The sequence below is a fragment of the Eschscholzia californica genome, unplaced genomic scaffold, assembly GCF_041429995.1.
Source record: "Eschscholzia californica isolate CP2 unplaced genomic scaffold, dmEscCali1.0.p SCAF_5, whole genome shotgun sequence".
NCBI classification, from domain to species: Eukaryota; Viridiplantae; Streptophyta; class Magnoliopsida; order Ranunculales; family Papaveraceae; genus Eschscholzia; species Eschscholzia californica.
In genome coordinates this window covers 42,883,105-42,902,674 of record NW_028238472.1, presented here as the reverse complement: position 1 = coordinate 42,902,674, position 19,570 = coordinate 42,883,105, and the positions used below count along the sequence as shown (strand labels likewise).

Sequence of the window (19,570 nt, the reverse complement as noted above, 5' to 3'; positions counted from 1 at the left end):
CCACTAAGTACTTTTTTTAGTTCCATTTTTTTTTTTATTAAAATTGAATAAGAATCAACATTAATAGATCGCTAAGATATTCATACTTTTTAGTTTATGTTCGTAAATGTCAAACTTGTTTCACTAAAAGTGTATTGATATATGATACGATAATATGATATAAATTATTAAAAATCTTAGGAAAAAAATTATTAAAAAGTCATCCATATGAACTTCAAATGTTCTTGAAGCGTTCCAAGAAGTCGGCTTGATTTCCGATTCTATAAACTAAAAAGGAACTTGTTAGCATCAAATAAATATCGTCAAGGAGCCGCCTATTTTGCAGGCTAGGCCGGCCTGTGGTCTTCATTGAGCCTGTCCGAGACAGTCTATTTTGCAATATACACGTTATTTAGAATCAATTACGTATATTTCTACAACAAAACACATTTAGTATAGTTAAAATATGTCTAGATGTCAAAGTTACAGTGTTTTTTGTGTATTGATTCTTGTTTTGTTTCATAAATAACGTGTTATTTATTGTTAAAGTTTCATACTTCATTTCATTTTTTTTGTATATGTGTCATACATAACATATTATGTATTAACAATGTTCTTTCCAAAAAGGAAAAAGACTACTTGGGCCTTTGTCCATTTCGGAATTTTATTTTGGACCTAAAATTTGTGGACCCTTAATATAATCCTCTTGGTTGAGTTTTCTAACGATTTAGCTTTGGTGAGCCAAACTCCAACGGTTGGATTTCTATTCCCTGCAGACTCCTCTTCTATGTGCCATCTCAAAGCCTCCATTTAGGTCCGTCTATAATTGCCGAGTTCTTTCTAGCCTTCTTAAGCTAAATTTCTCTTCATCCTGTGGACTGAAAATGAAAAAAAAAAAAGTGTTTCAGCATTACTAAGATTACACGGTTGGGTTTAATCGTAATGAACTTTCACGTCTCATCTGGAATGCATGAAAATTCATGGTCGCTTCAATGGGTATGGACGTTGTGTATATACATAATTCATCGTGTTTGACCATGCACAAAATTGTATTAGATCCACTAAAAATTTGTGTAAAACCTCAAAATAGTTACTTCAGTAGTTCGAAAATTTTTGAAAACCTAGTATGGAAACAAAAATGTATAGAAGTTGACGGGTGCTTTGAAGATGATCCGATATGATTGTTGATTTACGTGTTCCACAGGAATAATCACATAAATCACATATCACAAGAACACAATGAGAAAGAACTTAGAGTAAGTGATATCAAAAGATACTCTCGGTCTCCAGCCTTAATCTTAGGTTGTCTAGACTCTTTCAAGGCATGCCTTATATTGCCTTGTCTACCATGAGATGGCGCAACAGGTTCAATTGAATCTACAAAATAGTAATTCGTAAATTTCGAGAAACTTTAGTTTGTCTTTGTAAGAAAAGAGAAATTGTATTGATTTGTATTGATATTCATAGCTATTACATAAGATCATTATAAGGAGTAGTACAAGAGAAAAGTTTAAGCAATTGGACAATGTGGGACTATATTGGACTATATTTCTAACATTCCCCCTCAAACGAATGACTTTTACTAGTGAAAATTTCATGAGTTTGCTAAAAAAATTTGTAGATTTTGACTTGATGGAGGCATCATTGTGAGGTTGTTATGTTGTTGTTTGTTGTTGATTTTGCTTTTCTTCACTTGAAGAAAAGTTGGCACCATTGCCAGGTTTTGTTGATGTTGATATTGTTGTCGATTTTGTTTTTCTCCACTTGAAGAAAAGTTGGCGCCATTGCCAGATTTTGATGTTGATATTGTTGATTTTGCTTTTCTCCATATGAAGAAAAGTTGGCACCATTGTCAGGTATTGACAATTACTAACCATTGTCAGATTGACAATTACTAACCATTGCCCGGTTGACAATTACTAACCATTGTCCGGTTTTGGAGATCTTCCTACCTTGGTTTTTAATAACCCTCACACATGATTATTACTCCAACATCATCAATCCAATTCAAGTTTTTGATCTACTTGATTTTATGTGATGTTGAACATAAACACTAGCAATCATTCAATCTTGACCTTCCCACTTTTATTCTTCATTTATACTCTTTCTCATGTCTCCTCTTCTTTTGATCTTATAGAAAATATAATGGAATCAAGTAGCTTACTAAAGTAACAAACATTCGAGAGTTCTCATCTTGGATATAAGAAGTATGAGCAAATCAATTTAAGAGAATTAACTCTTTTGCCATAAAGGAACCCACAAACATGTTTTCAAAAACATCAAAAGAAAACCATCTTTGAGAATAAGCATGATTTCTTTGATACATTCTATCAAACACTTCATGTGCATCATATTGTAAATCAAGATTTTGGAGAACTATAAGTATAGTTTCAAAATAAACATGGGGTATATAACTATTCTAACAAAGAAATCCATGAATTCTTTTCCCCCTCTCTAATAGCTTTCCAATTTCTCTCAAATAACTTCATGGACCATGGATACACATAGATTTGATGTTGGGGAGGACTTGACATTTGAAATGCTTGAGATCATTGAAGAGTATATCATGGGATTTCTTTAACAAATCACTCTTCTTTGGATCTTTCATCTTCTTGTTAATCTTCATCATCTTCAAATACTATTGATAAAAGTATTGAAGAATGATTAGATCTCAACACTAGAAGAGAACTACTCTTATTTGAAAGAAAAAAAACACTAAACTTGAACTAAAAATCGATAAAAGTCCGGCGGACGATAGCCATTAATGGGACTACCGCAGCCGGCTAGCGGAAGACTATAAACGACTAACCCAAGAAAGAAACCTAGAAGCTCTGATACCATGTAAGAAAAGAGAAATTGTATTGATTTATATTGATATTCATAGCTATTACATAAGATCATTATGAGGAGTAGTACAAGAGAAAAGTTTAAGCAATTGGACAATGTGGGACTATATTGGACTATATTTCGAACAATCTTTTTTGCTATCTACAGGGAGTTCTTACCAAATTTTCTTAAGGATATCCCAAAAGAATTGTGAATTTATGAGAGACGGAGGCAAAATAATGTATCCCTAATAACACTTTTTTTGTAGCGAGACTTAACATTTTTGTATTGTTGAAAGGTAGCGAGTTAACATGTTTACCAATATATAATTGGGTGCTTTTAAAGGCACCGGGCCAAAAGGCTGTTAGAATCCGGAAATTTTATTGACTCGGGTCAATGACCATTGATCTGAGTTCTATAAGCACCGGGTTTAAATGTGGGTGACGTTCACCTTCGCTTGCTTCTTCTATCTTCTTCCAAAATAATACTTATTTACATCAATACTCTTCCATTTGTAAAAACATATTTGTTGTTTTTGTGAAGTCACCATCTATTACTCTATTTCATTTTGGGGTTCCATTTGCATTACCTTTCTTCTCTGTTCTAACTCTCCTCAACATAAATACACCTTCCTCTATCCATCTTTCTCTCTCTCCCTAGAGCTCAGATCGTTCTCCACTTTCTCTCTCTAAAATGCTAACAAAAAGTCTCCAGCATTGCTTCACTAAACTCCAACGAACATCTTCATTTGACACTGACTGACCCATCCCACTCGACAGCAAAAATCACAACCGTCAGTCCGTCACCCCTTACCATCCGCCACCCCCGCAACCACCACCTCTTCATCATCATCAATTTTGATGATGAAAAACTTCAATTCTATTTATGATCTTACCCTGATTCTTCAACTTCAAAGTCAATAATCAGTTACTCAAGTGATTATTTCTCCTCCTCAGATTCCGACGCCACTAAACCAACACCACCGGACCTAACCACCGTCTTCGCCTCTCAACGTTTCTTCTTCTCATCGCCTGGCCGTACAAATTTCATTGTAGAATCATCAATACATGAATCCCCACCACCTCAATCTGACACATTAATCGGCCGCAAAATTGTTGTTCCATTTCCGACTTACTCGTCTGATCCTTACATGGATTTCCGACTATCAATGCAAGAAATGGTTGAAGCTAGAGATTTAATGGTTGATGTAAAAGAAGATTGGGACTATTTACACGAATTACTCTCTTGCTATCTTACCCTTAACCTTAAAAACACTCACAAATTCATAATTAGAGCTTTCGCCCATCTCCTTGTTAGTCTTATGTCAACTGCAACAGAAAAGACATAGTTAATTATCGATTCTTCCTTCTGATTTTCACTTGATTTGAGTTTTTCTCTCTGTATAAAGAGATTGATTTTTAGAGAGAGAAAAAGAGGATGAGAAACAGATAAACGAATTAGCCAATCCATGAGCATGTGAAAAGTAATAATGGAAACGGACGGACTGGTCCAGTCCGTCTAGTATGTCTTAGGGCATTATTGTGATTGAATTTTGCGAGAATTAGATGGAGGGGTTAGAGTTAACTCCACTTGACCGGTGCCTACATAATTGGACGGTGCTAATAGAGAAATAAGCGGTTGGGCCTGGTGCTAACAGAGATGGATGCTAACAGTCTTTTGGTCAGGCGCCTTTAGAAGCACCCATAATACCCAAATTCGAACCATCACCATAAGACTAGCAGTACATACCTCAAATACTTATCTATAATATGGCGACATTCTTTTACTCGCCTCGACCCACCAAAAAGTTAAGACCAAGTGATGTGGGCACTACACCTAAATTTAGTAAAGCATTTTGAAGAGAAAATTGGGCCAATTATCAATTCATTTCAAAGTTTTTTTTTTCCCTTTGTGGCAAAAGTCATTTCAAAGATAGATCACCCATGCAACAGTTGGTGGGAAAAGAAGGAAAGACGAAAACAAAACCCTTTTTTAGGAGTAAAAGACAAGAGAGAGAAAGTGAGAACAACACTAGGCAGTCAGACTCCCAAACTAGTGGCAGTTACATTTCTACCTTATTTGTCTTCGTTCTCATCGACAGAGAGATTGAAAGAGAGATAGAGATCCAATTTGGGTTTGGGTTGAAGAGAAGGAAGAAGCACAAAAAAACTATAGTAAAGATGTTGATGAAAGGAGTATGTAATGCAGATCTTGTAAAAACCCTAATTCATAACAAATTCATACCCACATCATCCAAAACCCCTCTTACTAATCCAAGATTATCTCTGATCTCCTGTTCTTCACGAGGTGCATCTTCTGATCTAGTCCTCTCTGAAGGTCTTGTGGGTTCTGCTGGAATTTTGAAGAACAATGGAAATGGTACTTCTGTAAGTTTGGCTGATAGACTTCGACTTGGTAGCTTAACTGAAGATGGGTTGTCTTATAAAGAGAATTTCATAGTGAGATGTTATGAGGTTGGGATTAATAAGACTGCTACTGTTGAAACAATGGCCAATATCTTGCAGGTAACTTCCATTAATGATTTTGTGGGGTTTTAGTTAAATACAGAATTAATTCGATCTTGGGTCTGATTAAATTTAAGTTAAATTTAAAATCTAAATCTTGGGTTTTGTTTTAAAACATACAATTAATTGTGGGTAGTTTTTGTTTTCTTCAAATTCTGTAATTTGAAAATTTTGAGGTAGATGTTCATTTCAAGCTAATTGTAATAGAATTTAAGTGAAATAAACAATTGATCCTTTAGATATCTGTTTGTTTGATGCAATATTTGATTATATGAATGCTTTGGGGGATCTGTTTGATGTAGGAAGTTGCATGCAATCATGCTCAGAGTGTTGGATTTTCTTCAGATGGATTTGCAACAACTCCCACCATGAGAAAATTGAATCTTATATGGGTGACATCTCGAATGCACATCGAGATTTACAAGTACCCAGCTTGGTGAGTTTTACCTTGTTTTCTTTATTCTAATTATGCTGATTTTAGATTTCTAGGGTTATTGAAAGATTTGTTTGTATCAAAATGTGGCTGGATAGGGGTGATGTGGTAGAGATTGAAACATGGTGTCAAGGTGAAGGAAGAATTGGTACAAGACGCGATTGGATTCTGAAGGATTTTGCTACTGGTGTTGTTATTGGGAGAGCAACGAGGTAATTTCCAAGTAAAATCTCCTCTTTTACTTTCTTGCTGTCTTGTTTCTTAGATCAGATCAGAGAGATGGGATATTGACTTGTTTCTGAGATCAGTAAAGCAAGCATATCATGTTCTATAAAATCAAATCTTTTATGTATTAGGCATACTAGGTTCTGCGTTTGGTGGAACAACTTTGTTATAAGAAACGAATAAAACCATACCGACCAGTATTTATGTAGGTAGATGTCATCTTTTCGTCTTGATAAGTTCTGTTTTCTACTATGAAGGCTTAAATTATACTTCAAAGCTTTCCCATTTCCACTCAGATTATCAACAAAAGTACCCAATCGATTCATTTGGTGCCTTGGAGATCCCTTCTGTTGACCGAATAGAGTACTTATTGTGTTTAGGATTTTTTCTTCAGTATGCAGTTATCGATGTGGGGGACGGACTATTTCCCCACACATTTATCGAAGTGATCTAAATTAGTAGTTCTTGTAATCTTCTTCTCAAGTAAGGTTCCATTTTTTTTGGTTGCAGCAAGTGGGTAATGATGAACCAGGACACAAGAAGACTTCAAAAGGTCAATGATGATGTTCGTGATGAGTATTTGATTTTCTGTCCTCGATCACCTCGGTAAGCTTGTTTAGCATATGGGCAACGACCTTTTCTTCATTTTCCTGGTTCACGGATATTTAATTACGTTATGTGGTAGATGTGAAGACATGCCCGACTCTTTTTCTTTCTTGTCCTTTCTAACTCATGAGTAACTTCTCTAGATAAATATTTGTCCATTCTTGTTTCTATATGCCTTGAAGTATTTCTTACTGGTTCTTTCCGTATATAACGTGTTAGAAATAAAGATCCAATATCATTATAACTTCAATTGGAGTGATGGTATTTACTATTTGTTCTGTTCTTCGGTTAACTTTTCCTACAAACTGCAACAATATACTGTTACTCTAACCCATACAAATTTATTTATTGTTTGATAAAGAATTACCGATATGTTTACCTTATTCAGATTAGCATTTCCTGAGGAAGGTAACAGCAGCCTTAAGAAAGTACCTAAGCTTGAAGATCCTTCACAATATTCCAAATTAGGTCTTATGGTAAGTTTATTTGATTTTTTTTTCTCAATTTTATTAAACTCCATAGATCCTCTTTCATGTTTAATTTTATGTTTTCTTGTTTAACAGCCTAGAAGAGCTGATTTCGATATGAATCAACATGTAAACAATGTCACCTATATCGGATGGGTGCTTGAGGTACGTTGAAATTTCTAGTCATTGGTAATTTATTTCTTGCTCTATATAAAGAAAAATCTTATTGTCACCATTTCAAACTCATGGATGACTGTAAGCAAAAGCAAAACATTAGGAACTTTAAGCACATTTATGGACTTGGAATCCGTCCCGTAACGAGATAGTCTCTTTCGGAACAAACACAATATCATGATTTGAACCACTTTGTTTAACTGCATTATCAAATTTTCGAGTATTGTGAACTTTTGCATATTATGTAGTTTCCTTATGCTGAAGTAAGGGTTCAAAAGATCTTGTTAGAATAGGGGTTGTTTTTGTTTTAAACAGCAAAGTTTATATAACCTCTTTTTGCCAGAGCATTCCTCAAGAAACTATCGACACTCATGAGTTACAGAAGATCACACTAGATTATCGACGAGAATGTCAACATGACAGCATTGTCGATTCCCTAACTAGTCCAGAACTTGAAGGTGAAGAAAATGATCCAGGGCATCAAACAAATGGGTCTGCCTTTAGCAGTAAAAATCGTCTCGAGTGCTGTCAGTTTCTGCATTTCTTGAGATTATCGAACGATGGTCTTGAATTAAATCGTGGAAGAACCGAGTGGAGAAGGAAATCTGCAAGATAAAAAGTAAGGCAAGTCGGTCTCTTCTATTTCTTTTTTATCTCTTTCTTGTGGTTTGTAAGTTTTGTTTATCTTTTAATAGTGACCTAAGTATGTGATCAGGAGCAATGGGTTGTTTGTTTATAAGCTTTTGGACTTCTTTTTAGTTGTGTATTGAGTTTGATCTTTAAGCTTCATGAACCGTATCTCAGACATTTGTGTCATTAACTTACACTTTTGTAGTTACTTATTTGAGTTTGGCAGTATATTTTTTTTAAATTGAGATCTGAATAGGCTCATATCAGATTTCAAAATGTTCGGATTCTTATATGATTTGTGCGTCTGTCTCGTGTAAATTACTTGTTCATGTGACTTTAGGCCCATCTGAGTCTGACAGAGAATGAGTCTGAACTAAACACCCATTGTTTGAAATAGTATTATTGTGCCTCTGAAGTCTGAACGAAATAAGTTGGACTGAGGCAAAACAAATTTAGATATCTGACAGGTTAGTCAAGGTGAGAAGATTAAAAAAGTCCCTTCTCATAATTGTATTTTAACTTTCAAATTCCATTTTTCCTCTGTTTGTCCTCATCATCTTCAACAATTATCTCTTCAGTTGTTCTGTAACAGAAAAATTCCTCTTCCATTCTTCGCCCACCTCATCCTCCTCCATTACCATCCAAAGCTGAAGCAACTCCAAAATCTGAGCCAACAACCCTTGGTTGGAGTTGTAAGAGGTATAGTCTTCCACCTTAGATGTCAAGGGTTCGAGGCACGCTCAACAATTCAAGAAAAGAACTCCAAAATCTGGTACAGTGAATCTGGTACAGTAAAATCACTAGTAATTTGGAGTTTGGCATATCTAGAAAAAAGATAGACCAATTGAGCACTAGTTGTACCCAATAACAACTGTATTTATTATTCTCCACCAAGAAAAGTCGATGCTGTTGCCATTTAACTTCATTTCCGTCCTTGGGTTTAGGTTTCGTCCAGCTTGAACGATAATTAGCTGGTGCGTGCACCTTGCGGGTTGCCTGAGTCTGACTTGTCAACTTGAATTCGCCATTCCGACGAACCAAACTCCACAAGTCAAAGAGAAACAGTTGAATCAGATGAGAAGTGGAGTCAAATTTTAAATCGTAACTTAACACTACCATAGTCTTTAGAATTTGATTTATATCAAAGCTGATTCCCAAAATACAGCACGATTCCAAAACAATCTCAAATCAATACTAATGCCTTGTAACATCACAAAAACATACAAATGCTAATATAAAATGTTCCTTCTCAACAAAGGAAAGTATAAATCTTCAGGATGCTTTCCTGCACTCTTCCTATCAAGAATGCTCTAAAGCTGTTGCTTTCTAAATTATCAGCTATATACCCATGCATAAGTTGAAGAAGTTACCTGCAAAAATGGCGAAACCAACTCCAAATTTAAGTGTGTATACTAGGACCAACAATCTTACAGATTACAGAATACAGACACACAGAAGTCGAATCATTCAGAAGATAATTAATAATGCTGGAGGTTGTTTGTGAAATCAATCCTATCTTCGCATTAACTCTCCATTCTATGTGTCCTTTTTATTTATTGGGCTTTTGTGGAAAAAATGGATGGGATAATCTTTGGTAGACTGTGTCCAAAAGAACACAATTGCTTATATCCGTTGGAAATTTTGAATGTCAAAGGAATAGTTTCACAAAACAATTTGATGGGTTAAAGGTTTTAGAGCAATTCGTATTTTTTTGTAAACGATTCACCCTTTGATAAAATCGTTATTACAAAAGCACAAATACGATTATCTCATAGTGAACCACATACTTTGGAGTAAACAAGATGGCAAATATAAGTGAGGTGCTTGAGAAAATGAAGTGAAGACTCAACAAAATGTCTATTAGCCTTCCAAATAAAGAAATAAAATGATGAAACTCACATATTTGGGTGATGGGTAGGACTCAGCTCAGTTGGCGGTGGCCGGAAGGTAGATTCTAAAGGTGTCTTTCATTGTGAGTTTTCGTCTACATGTAGGGCATTTATTCTGTGCTGTTAGCGAAGCTTTAATGCATTTCTTACAGAAGATGTGTCCACATTTTGTAGACACTTCCTCCACAAGTGTGCCCATGCAAACTGGACAAGTAAAGGTAGGCTCCCTCGGTGGTGGTGGTGGTGCTGCTGCTGCTGCTGCTGCTGCTGATGGTTCAATTTGGATTGGAGGTTTCGCTGCATTTTTCTTCTGCCAAATACGTTGATCATAAAGTTAGGCTTTTGTCATGAATTCTAATCACCTTTTCACTCTCACAGTTTTATGAATGCAGAGTATGGATATTAGTTTATACTGATCATGGTACCAAAAAAACCTGAAAATTTACGAAATTCCGACATTGTCCCAGGAGAAACTATAAATTAAAAAATAAAAACCCAAAAGTAAGATGAATAAATATGAAATCCAAAATACTCGAGCTAGTTCTTTGCAATCATGTTTAATAGAGGAAAGACAGAAAGGAGCGTTTATCAGAAAAAAAAAGAATTTAATACATCAGGCAAATGACTTGAGCCACAATTCAACGACTTTTGAGGTGACAGAAACCATGATAAGACAGAAGTACCAAAATAGCCCAAGATTTCACGATTGAGAGCATGCGAGTAAAACAGAACAAAGAACCTAACATGAGGGTGAAGCTATAACAACTGAACTATTTGTTGCTAATAAGCAGTGTTAGATGAACATGAACCCTTAATTTACGTACAGAGGGGTGAAACTGCATATACACTCTTAGATATTTCACAAGTGACCTGATAGAATGAGACCGTCGATAGAGTTACAAGGGAAAGTAACCCAAGACAACTGGAAATTGGAATAAACAAATATTACATCATATCAACTGTCCAGGAATAACATGCTATTTACATGGCTGCCCTCTAGTGTAAGTTTATTACTTAGTTAATCTACACAACCCGACATCTTGAAAACTACTAAAACAAAAAAAACTCGTACTGATATACATCAGTAACATCTTAAGAAGACGCTTACGTAAAACTCCTAAACGGATGATTAAAAACAGTAAACCTCGTTTAAAACAGTAAACTCTTTCGTACAAGAAAAAATTTATGGGTATCTAAGATAACCAACAATTCGGTTTGGAGAAGGCATTTACAGTGATTACATTCATATGATGATCTTTCAAATTACAGAAACCACAGTTCCCACCAGATTGAACTAACAAATATTACAGTTCAAATAATAAAAGGTCATTCTGAAGACCTCCAACCGAATGAATATGTTTAAAGGAGACAATTAAATTAAAAACAAACAGAGCAATAATATTCAATATTCTGAAGACAATAATGGAGACATAAATGCAACTATTACACGAAATATGCAAGATGTTAAGAAGGATTTTGCAATGAAAAATGCGACATTTTTATAAAGAACAATGAACCTACAGATTAAGAAGAGAAGAAACGAAAATTCAAAGAAATTAAATTATGATAAAAAAAATAAAAAAAAAAGTTTGACCGAGAAGGAGATAATTTCCGAAAAACAGTGGTAAATATTTGTCAAATATTAGCAATCTTACCTTGGCACTGCTTCTGGCTTCTAGATTTATGCAATCACCATCGATAATTGTCAGATTCAGTCGAGGTCTTCTGCGCATGTTGTACGTATTGAGAGTCGATCTAGTTCTTGCTTCCTCTACAATTATTCACATGGAGAAGAAAAACATTATCAAACAAGCCCCTAAATAATGGTTTATCTAAAAGAAGAATACAGAAATAAGAAAATGAAGGACCTATAACTAAGATATGAAAATATAAGCACGGTTGATCCCCCGTGACCTATCTCCACTCACTGTGGTTGACACTTCGTACTGGTACGGATATCAATAATATTTTGCATCTATGAACTTTTGAGCAATAACAAATACATATTAGTTAAGAACCATCAGCATAACATATTAAAGGACATAAAATTGAGTTGATAAGATGTATAAATAATTAGGGTCTTTTGAGTTTACCCCTCAGTAATTGGTAATTGAGTTAACCCCCTTGGATTTACTATTTTTGCTAAGAACACTAAGACAATGTTTGACGTGTGGAAAAAGAATATGACTACCAAGAATAATGATTGGGTTATGTGATTTTAGTAATTGTAACACCTCATTTTGGTGTTGGTTTTAGTCAGAATATGATTTGTAAGGACTTATTTTGTCCATACATTGTTTAGTTTATGATTCCAATTCCTTTAGCCAAACATGACCCTAGTATTTTGCCGACAATGGTAATTAAAAAGAGTTAAACTCAATTACCAATTACTGAAGGGGGTAAACGCAATTACCAATTAGTGTTGAGCGGGTGAGGTAAAAAAACCCGGATAACTATCCATTCAACTAAATTCCATGTAATATCTGAAATTTCAAATCAGTTACGCTGCATACCAGTATGGGGAGGAATTTGAAGGTCAAAATATGGACCACAAAGTAACTACCCTTAGCATACTGTATAATTTTAGTGTGGGCGCGACATAGTAATCCTAATTATTTTCAACCATTTGACCTCGAATTGTGCCTCAAACGACACATCATTGTAATAATTTGTTCCAAAATTTACAGTCCAAAAAGTGTTGTCCTTAACTCTCGATGGCGCTCAAACTCAGGCGGAGTTTGTCAAAGCTACTCGCTCCTATATTGGAAGGAGTCGGGCACTCGGGCTACCTACAAGCGCGACCCCATCCAGAGGAATTTGACTGAGTCCGAGTTTGACTGCCTAAGATAGTAACCTCATCGCAGTGGAGCACAGAAAAAAAGTAGTTACCTCGACGAGCTGGTGGAACTTCATCAAGCATGGTAACTTCCTCGTTTCTTCGTGACTTGTTTCTTCTTGCCTAACAACAAGAACCAACTAACAAAAATCAGTCCAAAAGATAATTGTAAGCCAGCCACTGAAAAAATACAAAAAAAATTCAATATAACAACAAAAAGGTTAAGAATTTAACAATTCACACACTTCAGCAAAGCTCCTAGGTGATGTAATCACAACTTCGTCATCAATTTCCTCAAGATCCTCAAGATCAATCGTAGCAGGTGGTGGCGGTGGCGGTGGCTGTACATACTGCCCTCCTTGCTGGCTGCTACCACTCAAAGCAGCTTCCCGACTTTCAACAGCAGGGTTAAGGTTTAGGTCTAGGGTTATCTTTCTCCTCCGATTATCTCTTACATAAGCCTTCATAGGTCTACTTGATTCTTGAGTATTCATACTGAAAAACCAGAACTTTTTCTGAAACTTTAAAACTTAATCAACCCTAAATTAGAGAACAATTTCATAGAAGAGATAAAATGAAACCCTAAAAGTTATTCAAAGAAAAATCGAAAATAAACAGAAGATTGAATTTAAAGATGATTACCTAATAAAGAGTTGAGACGATTGAGTTTGTGTTCTTGGTTCATATTCGATTTTTTATTTTTACTGATAGATTATATATTTGGGCGGTTCTATAGGCGCCCTTGATTAACTCTGTTAGCGCTCCATCAAAATGCAAAGTTCGATAGCCGTTTATTGTATTTGGGGCGCTGAACGCAATCATATAAGGCGTGTTTAGAGCTTTTACTTTTTTATTTTAATTTTTTGAGAAATCGACTACGTTAGTCGTTATAAGGCATTGATACATCATGAAGATTTGATAAGCACGATAACCGTCTAAATTAAATCAATAATGAAAGAAACCTAAGGGTGTGTTTGATTCCAAGTTAGGGAAAGGAAAAAAATAAGAGAAAGTGTTTCTCGGAGAAACATTTTCTTCTAGAATTTGATTCCTTGAAACATTTTCTAAATTTTCTACTGTTTGGGTCACCGAAGAAAATAAAGTTATTTTTCTCATATTGTTAGTTTCCGTTGTTTGTCTGGCATATAGAAAAATATTTATTTACTAAATTATTTTTCTATAAAATATTATCGGTAACATAATACTTCATTAAACTAAAAAGACATTTTTCTTAAAAGCTTAAAAATGACTCAAATACTTGTCTTACATTATCTTAATTAAAAAATTTATCGAACTAACTTATTAAATATCATCATAGTAGATGTCTTCACTTCAAAGAATGTCCCCAAGCAACAAAAAACTTAATAAAATAAATTCAAAAGTTTTTACCCCTTTATCACTCTTTTGACAACTTTCCTCTTAGCCATGTTCCTCGAAATCTCTCAGAAAGTTCTAAGAATAGCGGTGCAAGTTCTGGGTTATCCAAAAACAGGACCAAAGCAGCTTGAAACTCGGTATCTGTCAAGTTTGGAATGGCCAATAATGCATCTTCTACTCCATTAAGTGAAGGAGTTTGACATGCTTCTGCAAGTTTATTTGCAGCATCTGCAAGCAATGCGCCTGTATCATCTGATCCTGATCGCCGTTTACGTTTTGGTGTTACAGATCGGGCACGTTGAGTAGAAGTAGGAGAGCCAAGACCATCATCTTCATCCAAATTGATTGGCTCTACATTTGCACTTTCACCTAAACCAAAATTAAGTAAATATGAAAATTTTAGGAAAAATGACACAACTTTTAGATGTTAATGTTGACATTAACCACTAACCACGTGTCTCGGTCGAAATATCATCAGCTTCAATTTGTCGACTGCCAGTGGCTTGTTCCGTTCCAATAATCGATCCTAGTTTTTCTTGATACGGAAAAGTCCTAGTGCGCAAGTCTTTTGCATTTGGGTGCTCCTACAAAACAAAAGTCAATAATACTAATATACCTTATTATTAACAAATTCTGTATACGGAAATTAACAAGTTGAGTACACCTTACCGCTACATAAGCATTCCATGAATCATCATCAGCCTCAATATGAAAAGTCTCAGTATTAAACGCAAAACCGCTAGAATTGATTGCAGCTCTCGCGGTAAAGTAATGTTTTCTGAATGTTTTCATTCGAGCTTTGATGTTTTCAATAGTAATGGTAACTCCAACTTTCTTGAATATCTCATCTATTACTTGTTGATTTCCATTTCTTTTTCCGACCAATATACTCTCGTAAAGAGTATTCACTAAAATGTCGTCCATTAGATTGCTCCAAACTACAGTGGGTCTCTTAGTCTTTTTGGTTGAGTCCATGTTATCAGACTGAGAAGCCATCTTCATTGAAAAAACACTCACAATGTCATCAATTTTGACTAGACAGATTAAATCTAATAACAGTTTAATATTAAAAACTAAACATATCAAATATTCTATTTTAATTTAGTAATAGTAAAAGAAACATCTCTAAAATAAAATCATAATCTTTAACATGCTAGAAAGTACGAAACACATAAATATCAGTTTGAATACTCGGCCCACATGTCTTCTGCAATCGAATCCCTATTAGCTGTCCACAATTGTGATGGAACAATGTTAATTTCTGCGTCTTGCACATCATGATCTTCGTCTTCTTCACCACCATTTTCTTCTTCTTCTTCTTCTTCATCACTACTTATATCATCAGGATCTCCATCTCGTAAGAAATTATGCAATGCACAACATGCTATTACTATTTTAGCTTGTGTGTCGATGTCGTGGAATGGAGAATTTCGCAAATATGCAAATCTTTTCTTCAACAACCCTATAGTTCTTTCTACAACATTGCGCAATGATGAATGATAATAATTAAATAACTCTTTGGGTGTTTGGGGACGATGACCAGCGTGATCCTTAAGATGATATCTAGTACCACGGTATGGTGTGAGGAATCCAGGCACAAGAGACAATCCCGCATCAGCAAGATAATATTTGCCTACATGGACGTGGTTCATTATGATTATTATTAGTAACGTAAAACTTCAGTAGTATCTTTCATTTAATATACAACTAAATCAAACTATCTACCTATTGGAACAGTTAGTTTTCGTCCAGAACGACTGACTGCACATCTTAATAGACGACCATCATGAGCAGACCCTTCCCATCCGGCAAGTACGTAATGAAATTTCATATCAAATCCACACGCTACAAGAACATTTTGAGAAATGAAACCCTTCCTATTTCGATATCTAGGTTGGTCCTTGATTGGAACATTTGCTCTGATGTGTGTACCATCAATTGCACCTACAACATCCTATATGATATCACATAATGTCAATTAAAACTAATTAAGTAAATAAAATTTAACTAGATCAGTTAATTTCATATTCGAAACTAACCTTGAAGTTATCATGCCAAGATTTTCGACGACTTCCGTCTGTAGGAGAGTTTGTTATTGTTGCTGGTTTCACAATATCTTTGTAGAGTCTAAGTACGGATGTTAAAACTAAGTGGAAATACCTACTCACAGTTTCTCCTGATCGAATGAATTGAAGAACTGAATTGCGGTTACGTTGGTCATGGCCAACAATATTAAAAAAGATAGCTACTTGTTCTTCTACCTTTACATGGCGTTTGTCAACTAACCCATAACCACGCAACCGAGCACACAGACGTTGAAACGGACCTCGTTTCATTCGCAGTTGTTCATGACAATAGCGGTCACTCTCTAAATACATCCTCTTTAAGACACTTGTTCTCTCTTGGTCTCGATTAATATGAGGCATTCTATTGAGATTTGCATTTCTTCTACGACGATGACTCCAGTATGCATATATGATGATAATCATCATCATACACGCAACCCTTAAGCGCAACTTTCGCGTAAGCATTTTACACCGTTAACCGAACTAAACCAAATAGTTATAAAAATTAAGAAATGAAGTACATAATGAAATAAAGATATATGAAAATGAATTGTATATGTTGGTCCATGCTAGGTAAGACTCATCTTAGAAGTGATTTGGTTGACCTAAATACTAAAACAAGCCATATACAAAATTTGCTCTTTACAAAATTAAAACCTAAACAAGAATGAAATCAAAACCTAAACAACAAAAGAGACACAAAGAACTCTGAACTATTATTAGTACTACCACCACCATGAAATAATCCAATACTAAGTAGAATAGAGAACTCATAAGCAATACATCATAAGCAATACAAATTCAAATGATCAGTGAGTAAGAAAGTTAAACAGAAAATCCATCTTAGAAAGTATAGTAATTAATAAAAACTATATTTATACTATTGCATAATTTATTTCAAACCTTCCCCATCAATAATTATGTAACAGTGGATGCCATTTTAGTTATCATTCTTTTCTTTTTTTTTTACTTTTGGGATTATCTATGATGGATTTTTTAGTTCTCTCTAAAGATTTGAGTTTTCCAAAAATAATTTAGAAATGATATTAATATGAATATGAAATCAGACCTCCAAATGCCAAAACAACTCTATCTTTCTCTGCAACATTCTCTCTCTCTCTAAAAACTATGAAACTCTTTACAAACACAGAAATTAATTGAATACTATTGTTTTTGTTTCTTCCTTCTTGTATTCTCTTTCTCAAAATTTATATTCTTTCTTCTTATAATCATAACAAGAATCAACAAGAGGAAGAAGCTTTGGTTGCCCTCATTGAACACAGAACTAAAGAACTTGAAAACTTCAAGAACAGGTTCAATTATTACAAAATCCAGGTTGTTATTTTTCATAATTTCATTACTCTCTCTATATGTCTATTTGTGTTATCAAGAACCAGAGTTGTTATTTATTTTATAAGTTGTTACTTGAAAAGTAGCAGTTCTTTGATTGAACCTTTCAATAATCTAAAATTCTTTATATTCTAAGTTGAATTTGGTAAGGACTTACTTAGATATTTAAAGACTGTGATCAACTCTAAGTAAAGAATCATGTTACTATTGGTTATATGAAATTTGTAAACCGAAAATGACCTGTATCAACTTATGTCAACAATCAAGTAACAATTTGTCCAAGTTAATACTATCATTATTATATTCAAGTTTTAGTTTTGAAGGAAGAACACTACCATATATTTGAAATAACAATATAAATTAAGACTTTGATATTAATGACATACCTGGAATTGATATTTTGTAAACACAAGATAGTTCAAAGAGAGAGAGAGAAACGTGTTGAGATTTTTAAACCGAGTTGTTGAAAGTTGTTGCTCATATATTCAGTGAAGAAGTCGAGAGATAGAAGAAGTGATTTAGATTGAGAGAAAGTTGTTGAGAGAAAAATAAGGTGAAGTGGGAAAAATGGTTACTGAGAAAGAGATTCTTTAGGGGGAGGTGGGTAACAACTTTCCTTGTTTTTAGAGAAAAATAGAAAATTTTGATCACGTGAGTGAAAATCTCATTTTCCCTAAAATACTCAACAAACACATGAAAAATATATTTTTAAGGTAACTGATTCCCTTTTCCAAGGGAAATTTCCGAATCAAACACACCCTAAAATCCAACAACAGGAAAGAGACCTAAGAGCAATTGTAGTGCAAAACTCAATCTTAGAAATTCGGAGTGTCACATGGGATTTTCTGAGTATTTCTTAAAAAATCATCTCCAATACAAATCTCAACTAAGACCTCAAAGATGATGTGTCCAGGGTGGAATAGAGATATCTCAAGAGGACACACTATTTCTAGAGTGTCCTCTTGAGATTTCTCTAATTGTCCAACTCATCAAATATTTAAATTTCAACCAATAGAAATCAGTCTTCGTATATTAACAAAATAACTAATTATTTTTCTACAAAAATAAGCATGCCACATAAGTAAAATAAAAAAATTTACAGTTTTGCATTGGAGAATTGAGGATCTCTATTTCGTCACTAAGGAGTGAGAATCTTAATTGGAACTCGACAAATAAGACGAATACAGGGTTTTTTGAGTTTTACATTTGAGATGCTCTAAAACCCGACATACTTTATTACATTACTAGGGTATATCCCGTGCCCTAGGGCATGGACACTCGTATCAATCAAATGTTACGAAATTTATTGATATATTTTATTGAGAGAGAGAGATTTTTATTAGTTATTATTTCTTTGTATTACGTTTTTGTTTCTTTTCTCTTAAATTAGTTATTATTTTATTGAGAGAGAGATAGAGAGAGAGATTTTAATCTCTTTTTAACCCTTGAAATTTATTTTGTTTCTTTTTTTCTTAAATTAGTTTTTTTTATTTCTAAGAAGGAAAGGATTATTGTTTTTTAAATATGTCACTTTAGTTCTACGAAGGACTATATTTTAAATTTTGAGAAGGACGTCTAGACAATATCATTTATTAAAAGGATGTTTGTCCCGTGCCTTAGGGCACAAACACTTGTATCAATCAAATGTTACGAAATTTATTGTTATATTTTATTGAGAGAGAGATTTTTATTAGTTATTATTTTTTTGTTTCTTTTAAACTAGTTATTATTTTATTGAGAGATAGAGATTTTAATTTTTTTTTAACCCTTGAAATTTATTTTGTTTATTTTTTCTTAAATTAGTTGTTTTATTTCTAAGAAGGAAACGATTATTGTTTTTTAAATAGGTAACTTTATTTCTACGAAGGACTATATTTTAAATTTTGGGAAGGGCTTCTAGACAATATCCTTTATTAAAAAAGGATGTTTGTCCCAGTCATCGTTTTCCCTTCTGTTTTATTATATAGATTTATACTTTTAATAACTCAAATTCAATAACCATGGACCCCGACACCTCCATGCTTTTGGAGTTTATGTCAACACTATCAACCACTTGGGCAACCAAATGTTGTCAAAACTATTATTTCGATTGGCGCTAGACGGAGACTCATTTTGCCTTTGACAGATAACCAACATCTAAAAAGAGTGTTTAGTTGAATAAAATAAGTTATATTCTTGACTAAACTT

At 34.2% G+C, this 19,570-nt stretch overlaps 4 protein-coding genes and 1 pseudogene across 5 annotated transcripts; 2 read left to right on the top strand and 3 right to left on the bottom strand.

Annotated features, from left to right (window-relative positions):
* Nucleotides 1–3,411: 3,411 nt before the first annotated feature.
* LOC147539403 (transcription repressor OFP16-like) lies at nucleotides 3,412–4,153 on the top strand (annotated as a pseudogene).
* Nucleotides 4,154–4,594: 441 nt separating this feature from the next.
* Nucleotides 4,595–8,106, top strand: LOC147539402 (oleoyl-acyl carrier protein thioesterase 1, chloroplastic-like). The gene is made up of 7 exons (XM_086639960.1): nucleotides 4,595–5,330; nucleotides 5,633–5,766; nucleotides 5,862–5,975; nucleotides 6,499–6,594; nucleotides 6,983–7,070; nucleotides 7,158–7,226; nucleotides 7,579–8,106. The coding sequence occupies exons 1-7, from the start codon at nucleotides 4,749–4,751 to the stop codon at nucleotides 7,849–7,851; spliced, it is 1,356 nt and encodes a 451-aa protein (XP_086496086.1). The 5' UTR covers nucleotides 4,595–4,748; the 3' UTR covers nucleotides 7,852–8,106.
* An 877-nt stretch (nucleotides 8,107–8,983) lies between these two features.
* Nucleotides 8,984–13,276, bottom strand: LOC147539401 (uncharacterized). Of its 2 annotated transcripts, none has more exons than XM_086639961.1 (6): nucleotides 13,233–13,276; nucleotides 12,836–13,085; nucleotides 12,644–12,713; nucleotides 11,410–11,525; nucleotides 9,765–10,064; nucleotides 8,984–9,235 (listed from the first exon to the last, which is right to left on the bottom strand). In XM_086639961.1, the coding sequence occupies exons 2-5, from the start codon at nucleotides 13,082–13,084 to the stop codon at nucleotides 9,792–9,794; spliced, it is 708 nt and encodes a 235-aa protein (XP_086496087.1). In that variant the 5' UTR covers nucleotide 13,085; nucleotides 13,233–13,276; the 3' UTR covers nucleotides 8,984–9,235; nucleotides 9,765–9,791. The 2 variants fall into 2 exon arrangements, with proteins under 2 accessions (XP_086496087.1, XP_086496088.1); XM_086639962.1 differs by having other exon boundaries at nucleotides 9,765–10,061.
* A 710-nt stretch (nucleotides 13,277–13,986) lies between these two features.
* Nucleotides 13,987–14,963, bottom strand: LOC147539400 (uncharacterized). Its single transcript, XM_086643116.1, has 3 exons — nucleotides 14,637–14,963; nucleotides 14,419–14,551; nucleotides 13,987–14,336 (listed from the first exon to the last, which is right to left on the bottom strand). Exons 1-3 carry the CDS (start codon nucleotides 14,961–14,963, stop codon nucleotides 13,987–13,989), a joined length of 810 nt encoding a protein of 269 aa, XP_086499242.1.
* A 70-nt stretch (nucleotides 14,964–15,033) lies between these two features.
* Nucleotides 15,034–16,498, bottom strand: LOC147539399 (uncharacterized). The gene is made up of 3 exons (XM_086641583.1): nucleotides 16,007–16,498; nucleotides 15,693–15,921; nucleotides 15,034–15,600 (listed from the first exon to the last, which is right to left on the bottom strand). The coding sequence occupies exons 1-3, from the start codon at nucleotides 16,496–16,498 to the stop codon at nucleotides 15,146–15,148; spliced, it is 1,176 nt and encodes a 391-aa protein (XP_086497709.1). The 3' UTR covers nucleotides 15,034–15,145.
* Nucleotides 16,499–19,570: the final 3,072 nt, after the last annotated feature.